Below are 23,215 nucleotides of genomic sequence, written 5' to 3' on the forward strand. Positions count from 1 at the left end.
ATAATGCATAAACCAATCATCCAGTTACTTCTCGGCAGTTGCCTGTTTCCGTTTCATAATACAATCTTTGTTCTTAGTTATGAATGCATTTTGTTCATTCCTGTCTTGAATAATCCCTCATTAAGCTAGTCACTTTCTGCTCCATGCTAAAAAGGAAAAATTATCATGCAAATGTGGCGTGCCATATTAAAAAGCACATTACCAAACACTTTTGTTGCTGTCCTTCAATTAGTTTCCCTTCTTTGAATTTAATTTCATTTGTTGTTAAACTACTGACTTGATGTATGGACTCATGAATTTGAGGCTGCTGCCAAGAATGTAGCAGGAAAAAAATCAAAGCCTCTTCAGAAAGCTGCAGAGGCAAAGCTGAAATGAATTTGCTTCACCTTTGACAAGAACACTTGAGCAGCATTGGAATCCTCTGATGATTCAGCTTGGCTAATTATCCAATTATTTATTTCAAGAATAAAGACACTGTTTTACAATTAGAAAAGTGTAAAGTAATCTGAGAAATTTCGTAATGACAGATGACTTAAGTAACTTCTGAGATAAATAGTATCTGCTCAAACTTGTTTTGCCAAGTGTTCAAGCTGTAGTTAAACTGCTCTTTGAGTTTCAGGAAATTAGTAGGGACTCAAAAGTTATTTGTTTCTTCTCCCCTACCAACCACATATTATACTTCAGAAAATAGCTCAGTTTGTTCTTTTCCCTCCGTGTCAAATTTGCAAGGTTTTTAAGCTATGTTTAAGTTGCATTCCTCTTGATTAAAAGCTTTTGGTTCAAAGCAATACTTTTTAATTGCCTAATAATATAAGTCAGTTCTTAGGAAAGAACCGTGCATTTAGGAGTTCATTTGCAATATAACTGAAAAATTCATTGCATGGCAGTAAAACAATTTACTGTTAATTACAAGGAGAAGAATTTGCTGTACCATGCTCACAGATTGCCATGAATCATGCAGCACTCCTAGAGATTTATAACAGATGTGTAAGTGGGATGAATTAGCAGGGTTTAATAACAGAGACACAAATCATGCAGACTTCAAGGAGCTTTAATTGATATACTAGAATGTGACGGGCATGAATCACTCAGCCATTCAACAGCACTGTAACATATGGTCAGCTCAATATGCTGCATCTTAAATCGGTTGGTGAGTCGTTGGTTGTCCCATATGGTGGAAGCAATATATTTTTCATGATTTTTAAAAAATACTGTGTACTACATCTATTTTTAAAGAAATATGATTGTAACATATCCGTGTTATTAAATTTTCTTTTGATGTCCATTATGGCTGGTTTTTATTCTTTTTTGGGGAAGAGTCCAAAATGGACTCCAAAGAATCTTCTAAAAAAATCAAAATATTGTCAGAAGACATAAGTATTATTTCTTGACTCATTTACTATGGAAATACTATTGTGAAGCACAGAGAAAGAAAAGGTCATACCAGAAATGCTGTGGCAATCTCAGGGTCCTCTGGACTAATAACTTGTAGCAAAAATGAAATGGATGACCAATAGCGAGGCATGTAATTTTACCTGCAAGGCAAACTCCCAGATGAAAAAAAAAAAAATTTTCTTTAAGTTTTGTCCTCAAACTTGCTGAACATTTCTGTTTTAATTTGTATGTAAGCCTTCTGCATTCAACTGAACAATAATTAAAAACTGTATACTTTTTGCTACTGTTGCTTTCCTGAACTATTCAGAGTGGCTAATTGAAGGCTTATGTGGAAGGGTACACAAATACCTACCTACAGTATGCTGAGCAGTAGTTATTCAGACATATGTAAGCCTGTTAAATTTAGCCACAGTGTAAATATGTTATTCCTGGGACAAGAATCTGGCAGAGTATGGAAAAGCTTTAGCAGTTGTATTAGTAAACCTGACAGACTTGAGAAAGGAGTATTGTATCCTTAGAACAGTGGCTGCCAGAATTTAATGTCAACAATTAAAATTTATTTTGATCCTTACCTAGTGTTTATTACTGTTTGTATACACAACAGACCTTACTAATACAGAGATGCACTATTAGATGGAATTACCATCTGTTCAGAGCGAAATGCTGGCATCTGTCTTTGAGTCTAAAACTAAAATGATATTATTTCAAACAAAACAAAATTAACTGCTCTTTACTTACCAACTTCATTTTTGTGTACATGTGTGTGCATAAACACATGGGAAAGGCTTATTTGTAATGACCTGTGTAGCAACATCTATATTTAGATATATGACTTCAACATAAGCTGTATGGACCATCTGTCTTTATTGGTCTTTTTTGTGCCCTCTGCTACACAATGGCAGGCAGCAATCATGGGGTTTTAAATACTGTTTTAGCTTTATAATATATTAAATATGTATTATATAGCAAGACATTAAAACTACATAATTAAAATACACAAAATGTGACTTTGAATCCACTAAAATGTAGTACGCTCATTATTTTGACAGATGTGTCTTAACAGAACGTGACTAAAAAAAATTAAATAGGTAAAATTATAGTCGATTCATCTTTCAGAAAGTAGCTACAGGTACCACAGTGACACCTTTAGGAAAATATATACTGTATCTTTTAGTCTTGAATATTTTTAATTTCAGCATTTAGTACCCTGCTGGGCTAGTGCTACAGATTTATTTTTAGTCCTGTCTGTTTCTGTGCAGAATTTGGGTTTTGGGGTTGTTTTGGTTTGTTTTTTTACTTATGTAACCTATTATGTACAGTCTTCCACTGTCTTGATGCACAAGAATTCTCAAGCATCAAAGAGACTGTAGTTTAAATACTAATGTTATAGCAAGGATGTTACTTTCTTGAAAGGGTAGGCTTCTATTCCATATATCACAAAATAATAAATTGTGTCATGCCAGTGTTTAATGCATGTACACAGTGCATTAACTGTAACTGTAGTACATTTATTTGTGCTAGAGGAGACTTGAAAATGATTAAAAAATCAATACTTCCCTGTCAGAGAAGCAAGTGTTACGATGCATTTAAGTAGTTAATTGCATAAGCCCCATAAAAGCTTCAGGTTTGGGTATCAGAGATACCATAATTATGGTCCAAGTAACTGCCGTTTATTAATACTAGACTTTAAAGGAAGATATAGTTATTGTCATGAGTGTTAGTTAGCTGTATGCGTTTTAGAAATAATGAATTTTAGCATTTGTGTTTCACCATCAGTAAGTTGAACTGGAGGGCTCAACCTCTTATGTTCACATTTAAAATGCTGACGTACAGTAGTTCCCTCAAAGGTGAAGTTTTGATTGTTAAGCCATGTTTTCTATTTAAACTTGTGCATTAATACCACAATTCATTAGTGCTGTGCCCTACTTATGCAGGAAAGCTTATGACCTCACGCTGCATTACTTCAGTTTTGACATTGTAAATTTCTACCATAGCATGAGATACTAATTAGATTGTGAAGTCATAAATGATGCCTAAGCAGGAATTTACAGCACATAGTGCCATTGGCAGTTTCCCAGTTTCCCCCCTCCCTGCTTTCTCCAAGAATATTTACCAAGTTGGGGAGTGGGGGTGGCAAAGAAAAAGAAAGAAAGACAAAAAAGTAGCAACATGCTACAGGCAAATAGGAAAAATGAAAAATATGTTAATGATCTTGGAAACCCACGAATGTTGAAAAGGATGTTATTAATTCGTTCTAAACGAAGCAATCTCTCCTCTAAAGAACTTGCACTATGTACAATGCTGTGCTGTGAAGTAATATGTCAGATTTTTGAAGGCCCATATTTTAATTCAGGTTTTATTGTTCTTGAAAGGCGTTTATTGCTCTTTACTATGTCATTATGGGAACAAGTAATTTTTACAAGTTGTCATTGTATTTCACTTCCTGGGTACAAATGAAGTTTCTGTTGTTAAATCCTTTTCTTTATCAGGGAAAGAAAGGGAAGAAAAAAAGGCAAGATAAGATGGATATAGATTCTATAGGTAGTAGAGTGTTCTTGTACTTCTCCAGATGATGTCTTTTATTGTTCCAGTGGTGGTCCATTTCTTTCCCACCTGTATGGCCATCATGGCATTATCCAAACAGGTCATGCTGCCCTCCAGTGGCTTACTGAACAGTATTTAAAAAAAAAAAAAAAAAATTATTCATAACTCAGCTATAGAGTGACCAATGCTATCAGAACTTTTAAAAGAATTGCCAGCGTATTGGTTTTCATGGTAGAAGGATTATTGTAATAACATTCTTAGGCTGATACCTTTGTGGAAGCAATCTTGTATGGAGTTATACTGTGCACCATTGTTAGTGGAGAAAAGTTAAAGAGGGTCATTTTCTTGAACTGAATAATTATCTGAACATATGCTAATGTCTTGTGTGTGCACCATGAGGAGAACAACCTGATGAGCCTTCAGTACTGTGGACGGATGGCTGTTCTGCTCCTGTTGACGAGGATAAGTTCAGTGATGAAAGACTCGTGTTGTCGTGTACCATACTGCTGAGATGTAACAAGAGTTAATTAACTGTTCAAATTCTCCTTTGGTCTTTCACTCAAATCCAATGCTGAAGATCATACACATACATGCTTACAGTGAGTATGGCATGAGAGGCTAATCAAGGGAGGAATACAAATATACTTTTTATGAAGAAGGATTCTTAAAGATTATGAAAAAAATATTTTGGATATAATGCTAGAGGTATTTTTCCAAAGCCTGAATAAACAAATAAGGTATTTCTTGTGGAATTGAAAGCAAGTTCTCATAAAGATTAAGAATGTTGTTTGGTTTTTGTTTTTTTCTAATTAAGCTTCTACGGATATCTGTGCAATAAATAATTTCCCGAGTATTATGGACAATGATATCTAGATAATTTTTTTTTTTTTAATGCACAGCTCCAAGAAAACTTAGTGCTCCTCGTGTGGAAGGAATAAACAGCACAACGGTAAAGATAAATTGGAATGAACCTGAAGAACTTAATGGGCCTTCTCCCATCTACCAGGTGGAAAGGATAGATTCATCTTTAGCTACATTGAGTACAGAAGTAATGAAAGGGATCCGTTTCCCAGGAAATGGATATTACAGATTCGCTAGTTCCACTCTCCCCGCCAATACTTACTTTACAGGTAAATGAGTTTAAATGACTTACAAAATGTGCCAATTGTACTCTGCATTTGTTTTACCATTTATTATCATCTTCTCTATAACTTTCATGGTAAAATCTGTAGTTTTTAATTTACGAGCATAATGTGATTATTAGTGATGTATGGGCTATTTCGATTCTCACATAAAAAGCCTGTGAAAAACGTTATTGGACATGTGGGATTTGTATTCCCTTGCCTTTGGACATAGAGACGTACATGACAGTGAATGTTGCTGCATATTTGACTCATTTCCTTGTGGTAAATATAAGATGAATTTTATTTATTCTTCTGGGGCAAGAAGATGCTGATGGTGCGAAGGCCACACCACAGTGCGATACAACTTAACCTGGTACTAAGCCTTGTTTGTTAAGACAGATAAGGGCTGCAAAATCATGCAGCATTGTCGATGCGCAAAAGAACACTGAAGATTTGAAGACCGCTCAGCTGACATCCCTTGTTTTTTCTGGGCCATGACAGGTAATCCTGGCAAGAATATGTGAGCACAGATAGCTTGGTACTTGCAAGTATGTGTGTGAAAATTCAGGTTTTGTTTAAAACAAAAATCACCTTCTTGCCTCTCTATGATCACTCAGTGAATCTGATTTAAAAGTAACAAGAGTTGAAGATCACTTCCATTGTTTTTTCTTGCTAGCTGCTTACTTGACTGATAGTCAAATAATAACAACAAGTGATAACGTGTTAGTTAAATATTGACACCATGTTGACTTGCAAAACCTGTCTCTGTGTGGGAATCTGTAGGCACAGCTGTTGGGCTCCTTTCCTCATCCAAATTGCTCTATGGTTTTCCTGACATCAGAGTTTGCACCCTTTACCATATATTTAGTAAGAAAATCTTTGATGTGTTTCTTCTGTTGTCAGTTGTGATGATCTGAACACCAAAGGAATTGTGAGCTGCAGTTCTTCTCACTGGAGCTCCAGTCAGCCCTATCACTGTGGTATAGTTAAATAGTTTAATCAGACAGGTAAAGAATCATGAGTATCACTGAATTTCCTACTTCTCATCAGAAGTCTCTGAGAGTGTCAGGAAAGAGTGTGTTGCACTACTGGGGTGGTTAACATGCCTGCCTATTTGTAACCAAGCAAGCCCAACACTAATTTACCCACGTGATGATTCGGTCTGGGGTTTGCTTATGCTCCATAAGCTGAGACTGAGGCCTTGAATAAGGCTTATTGAGATGGTTGAGGTGGTTTGAGCAAGTTTGGACGGACAGGTTGGGAGAAGATGTTAAAATAAAGCTCCCTTCGTACTGACGCCTGATGGCTGATAATGCTATGTGGATAAATATAATTTATTACTGCTTTGGACTGTGTTCTTTCTTTTCGACCAGCTATTAGTCTGAGTATCTGGAGTTGACCTAGAACCAAAACATGCTAGGCAATTTGTCCAGACATCTGCTGGTAATGACTGACAATCAGGTTAAATCAGCCTGTTTTGTTACCTAAAAATGTGTAATTCCAGTACTTGGCAACTCAGTGAAGTTTTTGAGAAATATAAATCCGGGTTTTTCCAAGTAGATCATCCCTCCTTCTTCTAAAACATGATGGAGGGAGAATTGTAGCAAATCCAGGAGAGTTTAGAAAGAAAGGCACTTAGGGGAATGAAAAATATTCTTTAATTGTACTCTGCACTTGTTTTGTTTTTGAGACCGTCTCTTATTACCCATCTCTGAAGACAAGCTGTTGGCAATTGTGCTTTATAGATGGAACGGCTTCGGTGTACATGCAGCTGTGTACATTTTTGACACAAAAGTGTGCCAGCTTGTATATGTCAGTCAGCAGACAGATACTTCTTAGTGCGTCTGGGATCTCCCACTGCTAATCCAGAAAAAGATAGATCAGTTTATTCATTGCTAGTAAATGCAGTTGTCCTCACTATCTCCCCGGCTGGTCTTACACTCCGAGGTGCAAGTAATAGGGGCAGATGTATTATCTGGGAAGTTTTCCAAATTCATCTTAAAAAAAAAAAAGTTAGGCAATAAACACTGGCTATACTAAGTAGCGTCCTTCTGTCTGTAACAAAGCCTCCAGCTGCACAGGAAGATGTGCTCTGAGTACACATTAGACAAGAGGAAGTCAGGTAGAGAAAAGGATTGTTTCTGCCAGAACTGTCCACATGCGACTTCTTAGCTCTTCAAACTGTGAAGAAGTGTTTTAGGCATCTGTAATATCGTTTCCCAAAAGATGCAGACTTGATTTCTAATACTTATTCGTACCCCTTGAAGTTCTTTGATACAACAGCAGTCATTATATCTATCAAAATACCACCAGGCAAAGAAACTATTATTGTTCTTGTTTTAGCTAAGGAACTCATCCATCTCCCATCACTCTGAAGATTGGGGTATTCAGGTGTTTATCTTCATATCTTCCCCATGAGACAGCAAAGTGCTCTCATTCTGATTTAATAGATGGGGAGCTGAAGTTCAGGTTCTGCTTAACACAGGAGGCCCTTTAGAAATGGCTAGAAGGTTTTACAAATTAGTTACTTCACGTGGTTTACTTTATCAGCACAACTTGTGTGATGCGGCTGTTGGTCTGGAGTCAGAATGCTGCAGTAACTGTTGTGTTTGTCTTTCTGGTTCTCTAGTAGTCAAGAGAGGTACTCTCTATTTTATACAGGGTGTAGACAGGCAAGTTTGGAGTTCAAAGAACTGTAAATAGCCGAGTGTCTGAATATCTTTTAAATTCAAATTACACTTGTTATCTCTCTAATGATGGAGTCTAATGGCTAGGTCCAAAAAAAGCCTAAGGATGAAGGTAATGAGCATGATGTCATGTTAACCTGGCTTTCTCTGCTAACAAATGGGTGAGAATAGTTTGCTCTGCAGGGAAGTTAGGGCCTTCATGTGCTTTCTAGCAGAGGCGTACCAAGGCTTACAAGTAAGATCCTTCGAGATCATTGAATAAAATCCATGGAAAACAGCATGCTGAAATGCTGAAGTGTGTGTGTGAATATCAATGAACAAGCCAACAGATATATTTATGAAAAGAATTTTTCCTCAATTCCTTTTTGCTCCTTGGTTGAGGGTTAGGACTTGAGGTGCCTGACTGGATGAAATAAAAAATGATGTATTAATTTTCACCTGTGTAAACGAGCCCTGCTTAGGATCAAGTTTGGTTCTAATTTGAGGCACTACGTTCTCTTCAGGATTCATAACTTACAAATATCTCCTGAGGGTTAGGCAGCTTTAACTTTTCATTTTACAGAGAGTAGGGGATCACATTTTTCTTTGAAAATGTGACTCCCTGAGAAAGCACATGTGCACCCTGTTGAGTATGTTAGTGCATACTATGCCTTCAGATAAAAACAGTGCCGCTGTTTAAACTTTGTAGAAAATCCTGTCAAAAACCTGTGCAGTAGTTTTTTCTAGAGCAAGTATACTGGATTAAGCTCCTAAGGACAGATAAAGGGAAGTTTAGTTTTCAGGTTTTATTCAGCAAATAGATGCCAAACTACTGGGTTCTTTCAGTAAAGGAACTTCTGGGCCCAAAGAGCAACTGGTTAAAAATTGAACCCTGAATGTCTCTGGGGCACAATGACATCTGAGCTAGGAGTTTGAGGACTGCGATTTAGTTGTCTAAAGTACAGTCGTGGGTTACACAAATCACTTTTTGAATCTTTCCTCTGATTGACCCATTGCCAGACAGAAAGTCTGTGGCAGAGCTGGTGAGATAGGGCCTATTATACTTAGAAAAGGTAGAAATTGCAAATAGTTGGACAGATGAATGAACAAGAAAGCTCCTTGACTCTATGCTATGGAGATATAGTTGGGCTCCATGAAGAGAAACTCGGTGTATCTGTAGGGCTATGTAAGAACTGCTCACTGTGTAAAGGGTGACTCAATTGCTACAAAAGAAGGAAATTGCAGAGTAGCAAGATAGTTGTGTGGAAGGTTACATTCCTCCTGACCTATCAAAATAAGACTACTTTTCAAATACAACATTGAACATAATTTGACAATTCTGTGGCATTGTAGTGGGTTTTGTAAATAATATACATATTCTTTCTATGAAATGGAGCAAAACAAATCCTCCAACCATGCTTCATGCATTGCTTAAAATACAATTTGAGCTTGATGTCAGGTGTTATAATTATACATCCATGTGAGAAGGGAGGCCTTTAGTTATTTAGTGATAAAATAATTCATTTTTTCAGGTGGATGAAGGGTTCTTTGTGATATTTTAAAAACAGTTGAATTAGCTATTACTATTTTAATGTGATTCCTCTTGAATGCTACTTGTTTAAGAAGAAAATTATTCATGTAATATTGATCAAAATGCAGTCCACTCTGAAGAAACTTTTGTGTTTGGCCTTGCTTTGAATCCAAGTTTTCTGAAATAGAATACTACACTTAAAAAGAAGTGGGCCTTGCCTGGAATATGTACTCTTTGCCAACCTCTACATGATACGAATTCAGCTCTGTAATAATTACGAAATAACTGTATGAGGTAAGACGTTCATATATTCACCATTACAAATAGAGCTTTTTTACAATGACATTTTTAGTGTCATGATCTTAAAAACCTGTATTTAAAAAAGAATATATATGTGCTAGTGTTCTTACTGCCAAATTCTGACTCAGATACACACACATTTCTCAGAGTGGAGAATCTTTCCAGTAACGATGTTTCTTAATGAGTTTGCCATGGAACACTGCACAAGTGTCGTTTACATTTGTTCTGAGCAGAAGTGCGGAGGATGGCTGTGGTCATTCAGTGCTGGATCTCCCTGTAGCTCTTCATCACAGTGAACTCTCTTTGCAGTAACATAAAACAAATTCCACTCCATATAATTTTGAGCAAACAGTTCATAGTTAGTAGAAGGCACAAATATTTTCATTAGCATATGGAGCCACATAAACAGGCCTTTTCCAGCATCCCAATAGAAATTTATGGAATTCATTACGACTGAATACCAAGAAAATGAACGCGATTGGAGGTCTAAGAACAATGTAAGAGGAAAGGCTGAAGAAAATGTCATAGTTTAGAAAAATGAAGACTAAAAGAAGACATGATAATGGTGTTAAAGTACATAAAAGTGTGTAGTTTAAAAGAGGAGAATGAACTTTTCTCCGTGTCTACTGTGAGTAGAGCAGCAATGCGCTCATAATAAGCTTAAAATATAGCAAGGTAGATTGTCTTCTCACAAGAATTTTCCTCTAAAAGATTCAGGCTAGTTGAGAAAAGGAATACATTGTTGTGAGAAAAAAAATGAAAGCTCTGACACTGCAGATTTTAAAGGATAGTTGGATGAGCATTTGTCAGGAATAACTTGGTAAAATTGATTCTGCTTTGGAGTAAGTGGATTGATTCTGTGACCTCTAAGAATGTTTTCCAAAACATATATCCTGTTATAAACTCAGATTAACCCAATGAAATGAGGAAAGATGTTCATTTCACCAAATAACTTTTAGAAGGAAAGAGCTGCCTTTTTTTTTTCCTTGGGAACTTTGCATAGAGTTCTGATTAATAATTTTCTATAAAGAGGGAGGGTTGCATGAATTCAACAAGTTTTGCTTCTATTTTCTTTTTTCTCCTCTAGAAAGTTTCCAGCATTTCTTTTTATGACTACTGATAAAATTTGAGGTGGTCAGAAATGAGTTTTAATCACTGATTAATTTAGGTTGGAAGAGTCCAACCTCCTGCTCACAGTGAGACCAGCTAGACCTGTTTAGACCTTTGTCTACTTGAGTTTTATCTCCATGTGTAGTCAAGTATATTTCCAAGTACTGTTTGAGTTTCCAGTCTGACCAGCCTTTTGGTAATCTTTTCCTGCTTATATCTACACAGTTCTGTCACTATATAGCTCCAAGAAAGTGTGATCCCATCTTCTTTATATCCTTCCATGAGGTAATTGGAGAAGGCAAGATCATCTCCTCCATCCTTCCATGCTTAAGACTGAACAAACTCTATTCTCTCAGCCTCTTCTCATATGTGATGTACTTCGGCCCTCTGACTATCTTGGTGCCCCTTCACTGGATTCATTCCAGTGTGCCAGTATCTTTTTTTATGCCAGAGTACCTGAAACTGCATTGCAGGGCTTGCATTTGCCTTTGATGAATTTCACAAGGTTTCTGTCAGCCCTTTTATCCAGCCTGTCAAGATTTCTCTGAGTTGCAGTGTATCCACTGCAGCCCTCAATTTTTTTTATTGCCTGCAAACTTTTTGATAGTATACTCTGTCCCATTGCCTGGGATTCATTTTAATGAATAAAACTGTTAAACATAATTGGTCCCAGTACCCGTTCCTTGTAAATGCTGCTTACTGGGCTTTGTGCCACTTGTCACAAGCCTTTGATTCCTGCTGTTCAGTCAGTTTTTTACCCACTTTTATAGTCCACCTGTGGTCCGTTTTTCCAGCCTGATGGCAAGGATCCTATGGGAAGCCTTGTTGAAGCTCTTGCTAATGCCAAGGTATACAACACCAGTTGCTTTCCCCTTTGACTGCTGAGGCAGTCCTTTCGTCATAGAAGGCAATCAGGTTGGTCAGGCACAATTTGCCCACAGTAAATCCATGTTGACTGGTCCAAATCATCATCTTGTCCTTCATGTATCTGAATATGGCCTCCTGCATAGTGTCCCTGGGGATGAAGGTTAGGCTGAGCAGTCTGTAGTTTTCCTAATCTATAGACACAACTTTACAGCAAATGTTATTAAATTTGTTTAGTTCAGCCTTACGCTAAAAAGATGAAGAGAACTGGAACAGAAGGAGAGAAATCTGACCATTTGCTTAGTTTCATGTATTCTTTGTCTCTCTGCTGGCATTTTTTCCTTACCTAGCTTTTTAGGAATCATCCTTTTTATTTCATTGCATTGAACTGAAGAAGGTAAACAAGATTTTCTGGGGGAAAAACTATTACAAAAGAAATTCTTACACTAAGCTTTCTAATACTGAGAGAGAAAGGAAGAGATCACTTTTGTTTAGCTGACTTGGAGAACACACTTCGTATCTCAGGGAACTTTTGATAGTGCCACTCATTTTTCAGACTTTTATATTAAATCATACACTGAAGAGCTCTTGGAGAGCTCTTATTTCATTGCGTCCTTTCTGTCTAGGTTGTTGCCACAGGACTTCTCCTTAGAAATTCTTTTAATTTTTATGCCAACATCTTACATTTTCCTCCTCTTTCCTTCACAAAAGAATGATTTGAACCCATGTCTTCATCTTCTGTGAAAGAAAGATGAAGCTCTTCTATATCACCATCAAGTGGCTGACTTCAGGAAGAAGGGGAACCATCCTTTTTTCTGCCTGAGAACTGTTTGCACAGACATTTTAGGTAGAATATTGTCCCAGTACTTAAAATGAATTCACAGTTTCTTCTTGAAAAGCACATTCCTTTCTTCCTTCCTTCTGAATCCCAAGAAGCCTAAAGATAGGGAGCGAGAGAGGGGCAGTGTATAGAGAAAAAGGAGTGATCCAGCACAACAAAGTGAACCGTGCTGCTTTATGAACAAAACAACTTAAAACATTTTCGAACATGCACAACAGGGACTTAGGCAGCAAATAAGCCAAGCTGATGCTGACCTTGCCAGTGTTACAGGGGTAATATTTTCACTAAGATGAGCTGATTTTGTTAGGCACCAGCATACTTTGTATCAGTCTCAAGTATCTGTTTTTTCCAGTTGTTTTTTTCTTTTTTTTTTTTTTAGAAAAGATTTATTGTAGTCACCACAGGGGAGGGGAAAAAAAGAGATTCTCCCTGTCTATATTATTTCTCATATTTACCTCTTGCACTTTAATAGATCAACTATGCAGCACAAGCTTTGGCATGCAATTGAAATTTTTTTTGCATCTTCTTGGCTTTAGTGCCAAAGTACATTTTTGCTAGTGTTGTGTGACATTCTGCACTGCGTTGTTAAAAACAATTTTTTCTGCTTGTGCTTGGAAACTTTCAGAGCATGTAGGAGTCCCAATGGTGGAAGTTGTAAAAGCAGTAGCATTCTTATTGTTATATCAAGCTGCTAGCGAAAAAGCCCTTTCCCAGACTAGATCATAGATAGTTTCAGATGTCTGCTTGTACAAAACCAGTTACAGAATTGGGTCTTTTGATTATCACAAATAGACCACATGAATTGTACTCAGTAAAACAGCAGTTCTTCCCCTTTTGTCACAACTCTAGTTGTGCTTCTGTTAATTTTGTGCAAACATGATATACTATTTTGAAATGTAGTGGGCATTCTGTCTGTAGGTGACAAACCTAAAAATTAGCAGAAGAAAAGGTTTTTATCAATTGTTGTTTAGTCAAGGGTAATAAAAGTAGTTGCTCTCTACCAAGTTTGTGTTTTTTATAAACTAATCTGAGAGTGCAACCACTTATGTACCAAGCAATTTTATACAAGATTAACTTCCACCAGTAAAGCATACCTATATATTTGGTGTTTCTTTTTATTGCTCGTCTCCAAACAAAAGGCTGATAGGATTTGAGGTAGGAACTTTGTATAGGAGTCTGCACAAAGAATACTAATTGAATTTAATGAGAGTAACTGTGGGAAAAAATATTTTTCTTTTAGTATCTAGTCTGGCCTTTGCTCAGTGAGAATGGAATTCTCATGTATTTGTTCAGCTCACTGAAGAAGCCAAAGGCGGGATTATATTCTGTGTTTAAAAGGGCGAAGAAGGGAAGGAGAGAGTTCAAGGAGACTTTCTGTACTCTGTGCCTCTTCTGTGTGCAGCAAGGATAGAAAGTGACCTCATATATATCTCTGAAAATAAACAGTTATGGAAGCGCTGTGTTTTGCTTCAGGCATGACATCTTCTGGGATTCCTTTTGTGCTTGTGCGCTGCTAAGAAAAGGTGCAAGATGGAGGGACTTGTTGGGAGGGAGTTTTAGGGAAATATAAGTTGCTGAAAATAACAAACTTAGAAAAATCTAGAAAGTAGAAACAGCACAAATGCATGAAGTTTATTTAATTAAAAAAAATAAAAAATAAAAGAAGGCAGGGGAAGGTGCCAAGCATCTCTTGAAAGTTTTGCATGTGAGAGATCCATGTACTACTGTGTGTTAAATGGAGACTCATTTCTTTTTAGTTAAGGCAAGGGCTGAAATGGTACAGATCAAAGAAAGAACTTGGAGCAGGTTTGAGCACAGAAAACAGTGGTTCAATGGATGTTCATCTTTTAGGGTGAATGTGTGAATGCTTCTGGAAATTCTCAGACTCAAATACCTGATGGTGCAGAGATAGGTGAAAGAAAACTGATGATTTCCAGTGCTTTTACTTTGCTAGTGCAATTGTGGGTCTTCCACACCAGTACTGCAGTACTTTGTAAGATTTTTGTAGGATTCTTATGTGCTGGTATAATTGAACTTGTAACCCAAAATAGTTTTAAAGAGAGGGATTTGATGAGAAGTAATAGCCAAAAAGGAATATACCTATAGCTTTGACTTTAATAAATGTCAAATTTCTGATGTCTTTTATTTCTAAAATCTTATGGTTTGAGTTTGTGCTAGGGCCAGAAGGCAGTAGCAATGACACTCGGTCAAGATTTTCATCTAGGGTAATCATGATAAATACTCTTCTTGTGTTTTTAGTGGTGCAGTTATACTGCATCTACTTGGGAAATATCAGCTAGTCCAAGGCAGGATGGCAGGAATTCTATCAGTTTTGATGCTGCCCCTCTCTTCAAAGTTCTTCTTAGTTCCAAATGATACATAAGTCTTGTCCAGTTTTTATCTTGCCCTTTAAAGTGCATTACATTGAAGAAAAGCCTGTTTCTTAATTGTCTTAAGAGAGGCTCCTGTATATGGACAAAAGGACCCTAATTTACAGGAGGATACTTAGAGTGACATGGAGGGTTGTGGCATGACAAGCTCTTGTCTCTATTAGATTATTTCTTTCTTTATTTTGAGGAGCTGTTTGTGGACAGGCACAGGAAGAATCTTATCTGTCCCTCCTATTCTTGGGTTTATAGAATCATAGACTACCAGGTTGGAAGGGACCTCGAGGATCATCTGATCCAACCTTTCTTGGCAAAAGCATCGTCTAGAGAAGGTGGCCCAGCAACCTGTCCAGCCAAATCTTAAAAGTGTCCAATGTTGGGGAATCCACCACTTCCCTGGGGAGATTATTCCAATGGCTGATTGTTCTCATTATGAAAAATTTTCCTGTTGTGTCCAGTCGGAATCTCCCCAGAAGTAACTTGTACCCATTACCCCTTGTCTTTTCCATGCGACTCTTTGTAAAAAGGGAGTCTCCATCTTCTGTGTAGCCACCCTTTAAATACTGGAACGTGGTGATAAGGTGTCCCCTAAGCAGCCTTTTCTCAAGGCTGAACAAATCCAGTTCTCTCAGCCTTTCCTCATACGGCAGGCTTCCAGGTCCTTTGATCACCTTTGTGGCCCTTCTCTGGACACTCTCCAGCCTGGCCACATCTTTTTTATATAGCTGGGACCAAAACTGAACACAGTGTTCCAGGTGTGGCCTGACAAGCGCTGAGTAGAGTGGATAATGACTTTTTTGTCTGTGCTGGGGATGCTGTTGTTGATGCAACCCAGCATCCTGTTGGCTTGCTTTGCCACAGCAGCACACTGGTCACTCACACTGAGCTTGCTGTCCACCAGGACCCCCAGGTCCCTTTCCACGGAGCTGCTCCCGGCTGGGTAGATCCCAGCCTGTGCTGCACTCCTGGATTATGCTTTCCCGGGTGCAAGACCTTCCATCTGCCTTTGTTGAACTTCACAAGGTTCCCGTTAGCCCACTCTTCCGGCCTATCCAGGTCTTCCTGCAGGGTGGCTCTCCCTTCCAAAGTGTCCGCTTCCCCACTCAGTGAGATACCACTGGCAAACTTCATCAGGGTACACTTGATCCCGTCATCCAGATCATTTCTGAAGGTATTAAACAGTGTTGGGCCCAAGATCAGTCCCTGGGGGACCCCACTCGTGACAGGTTGCCAGTTTGAAAAGGAGCTATTTACCACCACCCTCTGGGTGCGGCCTTTCAGCCAGCTCCCCACCCACCGCACAGACCACTTGTCTAGCCCATAACACATCGGTTTCTCTTAGGAGGAGGCTGTGGGAAACGGTATCAAAAGCCTTGGAGAAATCCAAGTAGGCAGTGTCCACTGCTCACTCCACGTCAGCCGAGCAGATTGCTTTGTTGCAGAAGGTGATCAGGTTTGTCAAGCACTTGGTGAATCTGTGCTGGCTTTTCCCAATCACGTGCTTAATTTGAGTTGTGATAGCCCCCAGGAGGATTCATTCCATAACTTTCCTAGGGACTGAAGTAAGACGGATGGGCTTATTTCCTGGATCCTCCTTTAAGCCCTTCTTGTAGATGGGGGTGACATTAGCCTTCTTCCAGTCTTCTGGGGATGTCCCCTGATCTCCCCAACTTCTCAAAGGTAATGGAGAGCGGCCTCGCAGTGATGTAAACCAGCTCTCTTACACCCTTGCGTGGATATTTTCAGGGCCCATCAATTTGTATGGGTCAGGCTCCTGTAATAGTTCACATACCAACTCTTCCTTCACTGATGGTGAGTCTGTGTTTGCATCAACCTGGACTTTTGTTCCCAAGGCCTGGGGCCCAACAGTGTGGGTAAAGACAGAGGTGAAGAAAGTGTTGAGAACCTCAGCCTTTTCGGTGTTGTTGGTGACTAATTCACCTCTCCTGTTTAACAGTGGGCCAATAATTTCCTTCTGATTCTATGGAGAGTTTTCAACAACGGTGCAACAAAGAGAGTATTACCCCTATATTGTCTGGTGAGATGCTTCAGGTAAAATTAATGCTTTCTGGTGCATGCTTGGCTCTTATTTAGATTATTTCTATAAAGGGTTATTTAGTCTGATGACTTGAGACATTGCATTTGACTAATACTGAACGTTTAAATTATTCCTGCTTTTAAAAAACAAATCCCTTCCCATATTGTTTTTAAATGGTGAAGATACAACTACTGAATTATGTATTGACTAAAAGCCTGTGAAGTGTCATGCATTGATTATGATTGCATTGTGAATTTGATCAGGAAATTTTCATAATAATAATATAAGGAAGCTTTTCACCTTCTAATTGATTTTCAGGGCGATTAAATTAAGACCTTGTCTAAGTACGACTGTCCTTATCAATTACTGGCAGAATAGAGAAATTAAAGGATTAAAAATTTACGTGTGTTAAGATTCAGTATTTAAGGTCTAAAATCAATCAGATCATAGACTGAATAATTCCATTATGACAAAACTATCATTCAGGATTAGACTGTGGTAATTTGGAGAAAAAAAGGCTGTCTGCACTAGTACATACAGGAAAAAATTAAGATTGCAAAATTAAGTGCCTAGAACTTAGGAAATGGAGTTAAAATAAGCAGCATGAACTTAATTCAACCTTGTTATTTTTATGTGTTATGATGGCACGTAATCAATGGATTAAAAACTAGCTTATCCATAGGTTCTGTGTATGGTATGGACCAGCTGTTGCCTTTTAAAAATTCTTACTGTTCTGTATATGGCTTGATGTCTGTCTTACTGTACATACCTAATTCTTAAGTAAATGCAGATTTTTATTTTTTTTTTCCTTGTGCTGTTTTCACTGGAGTATCTGAGTACTTTGTAATCATTGATACTCACTTTTACAACACTTACATTAGTTTCTTTTTATGGATGGGGACTTTGGGTAAAGAAAAAAGGGGACTCAATGCTAATTTTGAGTGCTCAGTTTTACATAGGTACGACGTGAGTTTTCAGAGTAGTTCATCTGTTTAGAGTTTCCACCGACCCCTGTTCAATTAGGAACACTTAACACTTCCACAGATCTCTGTAAGGTGTTTAAATGCAAGCACTCAAGAAAATGAAGAGTGCATAACAAGTGAATAACTCTGAAAAGTTTTACTTAAGCAATTTGTCTCACACTGCATAAGAACTTTGCGGCAGAGGTAGGGACAGATTTCTCCAGAGTGACATTGAACTGCGCTAGCTATGAAACTGTCCGTTCACTTTTCATACTCCCCTTCCTCTTTCATTAAACATCTGCAGAGCACTACATCAAATAGGACAGGCTTCTGTGCACAAAATCCTTATTTGCTACATGAATTCTGTTTTAGTTGCTGAACATCATAAAATCCTTGAGGCAGATATCTTATGGGACATGTGTGTTTGTATAATTGTAGACTATATCATTATTCATCCTCTATTTGTGTATGCATTAATTTTTTGCAGACAATTTTTGTTTCGCGTTTCCTAAATTTTGAGAGTTTGCTCTTACAGACCTAATGTGGTCTAAATAGTTATTTGAATAGTAATTAAAAAAAAATCCCAATGTCATAGGAAAATCCCAGACATATCCATCATGTGGAACATTGCTGACTAATACAGATGTCAATGGGTAAAAATCTTTAATATTCATGAAATCTCTTTCTGATCTGAACTATTAGAGACACTGACTGCTGCACTAGATGATCATCTGTATGTGAAGGATAGAGTGCATGCTTTTCCATTGTATTCTGTGTTTACTAGCAACATATATTTTCAGCTGGAGAATTGGAGAGTTTTTACTAGTGGTTATAGATTCTCCTGCTTTTCAATTTAATTTCCATTTTTTCCCCCTCACATTTGTTTTGCTTTTTCATCCTTTTCCTGTTTTGACACTATCCATGATTTGTTCCTTGCTCCCGCCCCCCCTTTTTTCCCTCCTGGTTTGACCATTATAGTGTCCTTGGTTGTCTTCTTTCTGTGTTCTTCAAGGTGTTGTCATCTTTTTCTTCACATTGCCAGGCACCAAGTAGTAGAAAATTAAAGAGGCCAAGAGAAAGACTCTTTGCCTTCCTTTCTAGTGGCTAGCACACCATCAGAATTTGGTGGCCAGGACCAATTTATTGAAAGAGCCTTCTTAGCCCCTATATTTCTAACATGCAAAGTCTCTATGCAAATACAGGTTTTGTTTGAGAATTTCACTACCATCCTCTAGCTAACCATCCTGCAAAGAGCTATTTCCTGACATTGATAAATTTAGATTTCCATCTTTTTTACCTCAAGATAACCACACTTTAACAAATTCTCTGATCCACAGAAAGAAGGAACCATAACACTTAAAAACTTTTGTTATTTAAGATTATGAGTTATTTAAATTAATTCTTCAAAGTAATAATGAAAAAGTATTTGGCATGAAGCAAATATGATTATAAAAGGAATTCTTTTCTTTTACCTGAGAGAGTATTTTAGAAAAATTTTATGCAACAATGATGTCAAGGACCTGGGAGGTAAATTTAGCAGTAAGTGCTGCTGCCATTCAAATTTGCAGACCTTGGGGAGGAAGTACTCTCTGCGTTTGAGTGTTTGTGATTTGTTTAATAAATGCGCTGCCTTAAAAAGTGTGTTGAAGTTACAGCATTTTAATATGACTAAATCTTTGTTAGTTATTTTATGTATGTACAGAGTTTCCGAAGATTATAGTAAGCTTTGTCATAGAATGGAATCCTCAGGAAACAGCACACAAGGCTTTTGACACTAGAATGACGTGCTTTCTCGCATGTTACTTGCTAGTGTTTTTCTTCAGTAAATGTGTATTTTTTAAAAAAATTGAACTAAAGAGCGTAACATGTATTTAATTAGATACTGGCTATATGTAGTTTGTTATTTTGACTCGTGAAGTGTAATCCCCTTCCTTCTTTTTTGGGCTATACAATGCTGTCTTTTTCAACTATGAAAACAAATACCTCTAAAATGAATTATTTTTCAAGATACTTCTCCAGAATGAGATGGGATTACACGTTTCTTTTCCTGAGTCCTTGTCTTTTCCTCAGTCTGCTCATGCTTTCCATGAGACACTGGACTTGATAGATGATCCCTAAAGCAAACGTAGACGGACAAAATTGTAACCTTAAATAACTGCAGTATAGTGACTGAGAATTCGCAAAGCAACTGTTAGCATAACTATTCGAACGAAAACTCAAACCTGCCAAGTGATGTTGTTCTGGTATAAGGACCATTTAATGTGGTGACAGAAATGTCATATACTAAATTACTGGAGGATTCATTGAGCTCAATAGTAAATTGTTGCATGACTTTTTTTTTTTTAATTTAAAGACATTCTAGAGAATTATATACTGTATAGTAGAAAAATCTCAAAAAGTAACTATACTCCATCTCTATATATACCCAAAATGAGATTTGATCGCAAGTAGTTAGATCTGTGCTTACTGACTTAAGATCTATAATACCTTAAGATTAATTGGGAGCATAAATGGAGAAGCTGACAACCTGGAACCTTGACTTCTTAAAATTGCTGACCCAATTACTGCTAAGCCCTTTGCTGACATGTTAATATGTCTCTTTAAACTGGTAAATCACCACCATTTCGGTGTGTGCTAGAGCTGGTCCATTGGATGAAGGAAGATGTAAGTTTAATTTAAATAATTATTGACCTTTTATGACCTTTTCATTTCACTTGTACTGCTCCTCTCAAGGTAAGCAATTATATTTTTATAGTGTTGGATGGTAATCAATGTACAGGAGCTATCTTTATTGATTTAAGTAAGGCCTTTGATCTGGTAATCACCAACTATTGCTATCTAGGCTGGCCTTAACTGTATTGGATATTACTACAGTTATTTGGTTTTAAAAATATGCAGAATTTAGAATTGTATTAAGATGTTGCAAGCAAAGTAAAAAAAAATTTTGGAAATCCGTAATAATAATCTTACTTAGAATTGGAAACAGATTCTTTTATACAATACATGCCATTTTTAAACTTATAACTAATTTTGGGTCGTCAACCTGATTTTTTTTTTTTTTTTTTTTTTTTTGTATTGGGCAGGTCGTCATTTTGGAGTCAGTTTTACTCAGTGGGGAAAGCCTGGCTTTTCTTTATTTTTTTAGTTTGCTACACATATTGGACATTTTCGGGAGGAAGGTTTAGGTCATTGGTTGTGGTTTTTAAGTCTGTTTTATACTGTGAATTCAGAGTAGCAAACTTCTGCTCTTCTATTTGGGGTGGAAACTGATCTGAAATTCTTATTCTTACATATTTTTTTAAACAATGTGCACTTTTTGCACGTGCATTTTGTGCAACTTTTTAAACCAATATTCCTATCAATGTATTAGGTAAGAATAGTAATTGAAATATTGTAGTTTGTAGGTGGCAGCTGAGTATCTTCCAAAGCATGGTAATACTCAGCTAACTTGTTCTCATCTTTTTCCTCACTACTCATGTACCTATTTCTTTTTTACCTCTTCCCTAACATTCTTCTCTGGACATGTTTTTAGGTGGTTTTTTTTTCTCCTCTCTTTTGTTTTAATGTATGACTTTGGAAAGCTTGAGTAGATATGGCTTTAAGCTGTCTTTAGAAAGCTATGAAATTTGTGATCATTTTGATCTGCTGCTCTAATGAGTTCCAGGGCCTCTATCTTTCTTGCAAAGGGAGTTCAGTCTTGCTCTGGTGAGCCTTGAAACTAACAGCAGTTGTTCAGAGAGGTCACCAACATAATGAGAAGGGCACTCTTGAGATATCTTGAACCACTTCCATGGATGGCCATGAAGATTAATATTGGAACCTTACATTTGACCTAATATTCTATGGAGAGTCTGTGTAGTAAGGAGAGCAAATGGGATGATGTGCTTGTGGCAGAGAGTGTAAATAAAGCTACTGCATTCTGGAATTTTTTTTTTTTTTTTGGTATGTAAGCTAAAATATTGTATCTTGTTCTTGCTTAAGGTCATAAAGGTGTGAGTTGTTATGACCAGGTGCATTCCTGAGTAGCGGTGGCATAATCTCCTTGCTAGCCATTGGTGGAAGAAGGCAGGTCTCTGTATGCTGCTGTCTCTGCCAGCCAGTGCTGAAATGACTGGAACTTGGTGTTTTGAACTGTGTCCATGAAGAAGCTGATGATACAGTAGGACTGATAATTAAGCACAGCAATGGTCTTTTCAGTCTCAACATTTTGTGAGTTCATTACCTGTAAAACCTGTAAAACTGTTACTTTGAAGTAATTTGTTCATTCTTTGTCTGTTGAAAAGGCATTTTATTCTTTCATTTCATATTTGCTCTACTTCAGGTTTATGACCCATTCTTTGTTTGTAATTTCAGAATTCTTCTGTCAGCTTTCTATATTTTTATATTGTTGCATATTGCTAATAGGTTTAATTGTGCAAGCACGCAGTACTACAGTTAGCTTAATCCCAGCCTTGTTGTTCAGTCACGCACACTATTTTTTTTAGTCTGTTGGTCAAAGGCAAAATGACATGGTAAGTAAAGGCTGGGACTGATCAGCAGGCTTGAAAGTTTTACCTGAAGCCTTACCATGATCCCATTTTAGGACTGCAGGAGTTGAGAGTGGAGTGGCAGATATATGCATGTGTGAATCTTTTTATTTCTAAATGCCTATAGCAGGAGCATATTCCAATATAACATTTGATTTTAAAATAATGTAGGTACTAAAGTAAATAGAATCCCTGTGTGCCAACATGGCTAAGAAATAAAAATAACTCAACACTGGGCCAGGTAGTCTTATATTGTGTAAAATTATGGGGTTTTTTCTCCTCTTTGGGAAAAAAAAAAATTAAATTCCTTGGAACTACGGTAAGCCTTGAAGTCATAAAGGACATTTACTTGTCTTTTGTGCTGCTACTAAGGTTTTTGGTTTGGTTTTTTTTTTCTCTCTGTCTGGGGAGCCTGCCAGACAGAGGTCTCTTTCCCTGTCAGGAGAATTTTTTGTCCTGCTCAACACCTTCTCTCAATACTATTCCACCTTCTTTGGGAGTGCTCTGCTGAAGCTAAAAGACAATATAAAAGCTTTAAATATTTTCTTTATAGCAATAACTTCCCATAGGTGTTTCACACAGCTGTAAATCTTGTATCAGATTCTTTCTTAAAACTTTTTGTATTAAATAGGTATATGGACAAAATATTAACTCACTTTACCCAATTATGCTATAAATATATACCAATACGAACAACATGTTCTGAACAACTCTGTCGTGGTTTAACCCCAGCCAGCAGCTACGCACCACGCAGCTGCTTGCTCACTCCCCCCTCCCCCCAGTGGGATAGGGGAGAGAATTGGGGGGGGGGGAAGTAAAACTCGTGGGTTGAGATAAGAACAGTTTAATAGGACAGAAAGGAAGGAAATAATAATGATGATAGTAACAATAATAAAATGACAATAATAATAAAAGGATTGGAATATA

At 37.4% G+C, this 23,215-nt stretch overlaps 1 protein-coding gene across 1 annotated transcript in view; it reads left to right on the forward strand.

Annotated features, from left to right (window-relative positions):
- LOC104837413 (usherin-like) overlaps window positions 1–23,215 on the forward strand; it is a gene marked incomplete at its 5' end in the record, with an annotated part of 349,356 nt that overhangs the window by 58,887 nt on the left and 267,254 nt on the right. Inside the window, one exon of the mRNA XM_010576524.1 lies at window positions 4,839–5,069. Within this exon, the coding sequence (XP_010574826.1) occupies window positions 4,839–5,069 (231 nt within the window). The remainder of the gene's footprint in view (window positions 1–4,838; window positions 5,070–23,215) is intronic.

Source organism: Haliaeetus leucocephalus, unplaced genomic scaffold (assembly GCF_000737465.1).
Source record: "Haliaeetus leucocephalus isolate CR32 unplaced genomic scaffold, Haliaeetus_leucocephalus-4.0 Scaffold526, whole genome shotgun sequence".
Taxonomy (NCBI): domain Eukaryota; kingdom Metazoa; phylum Chordata; class Aves; order Accipitriformes; family Accipitridae; genus Haliaeetus; species Haliaeetus leucocephalus.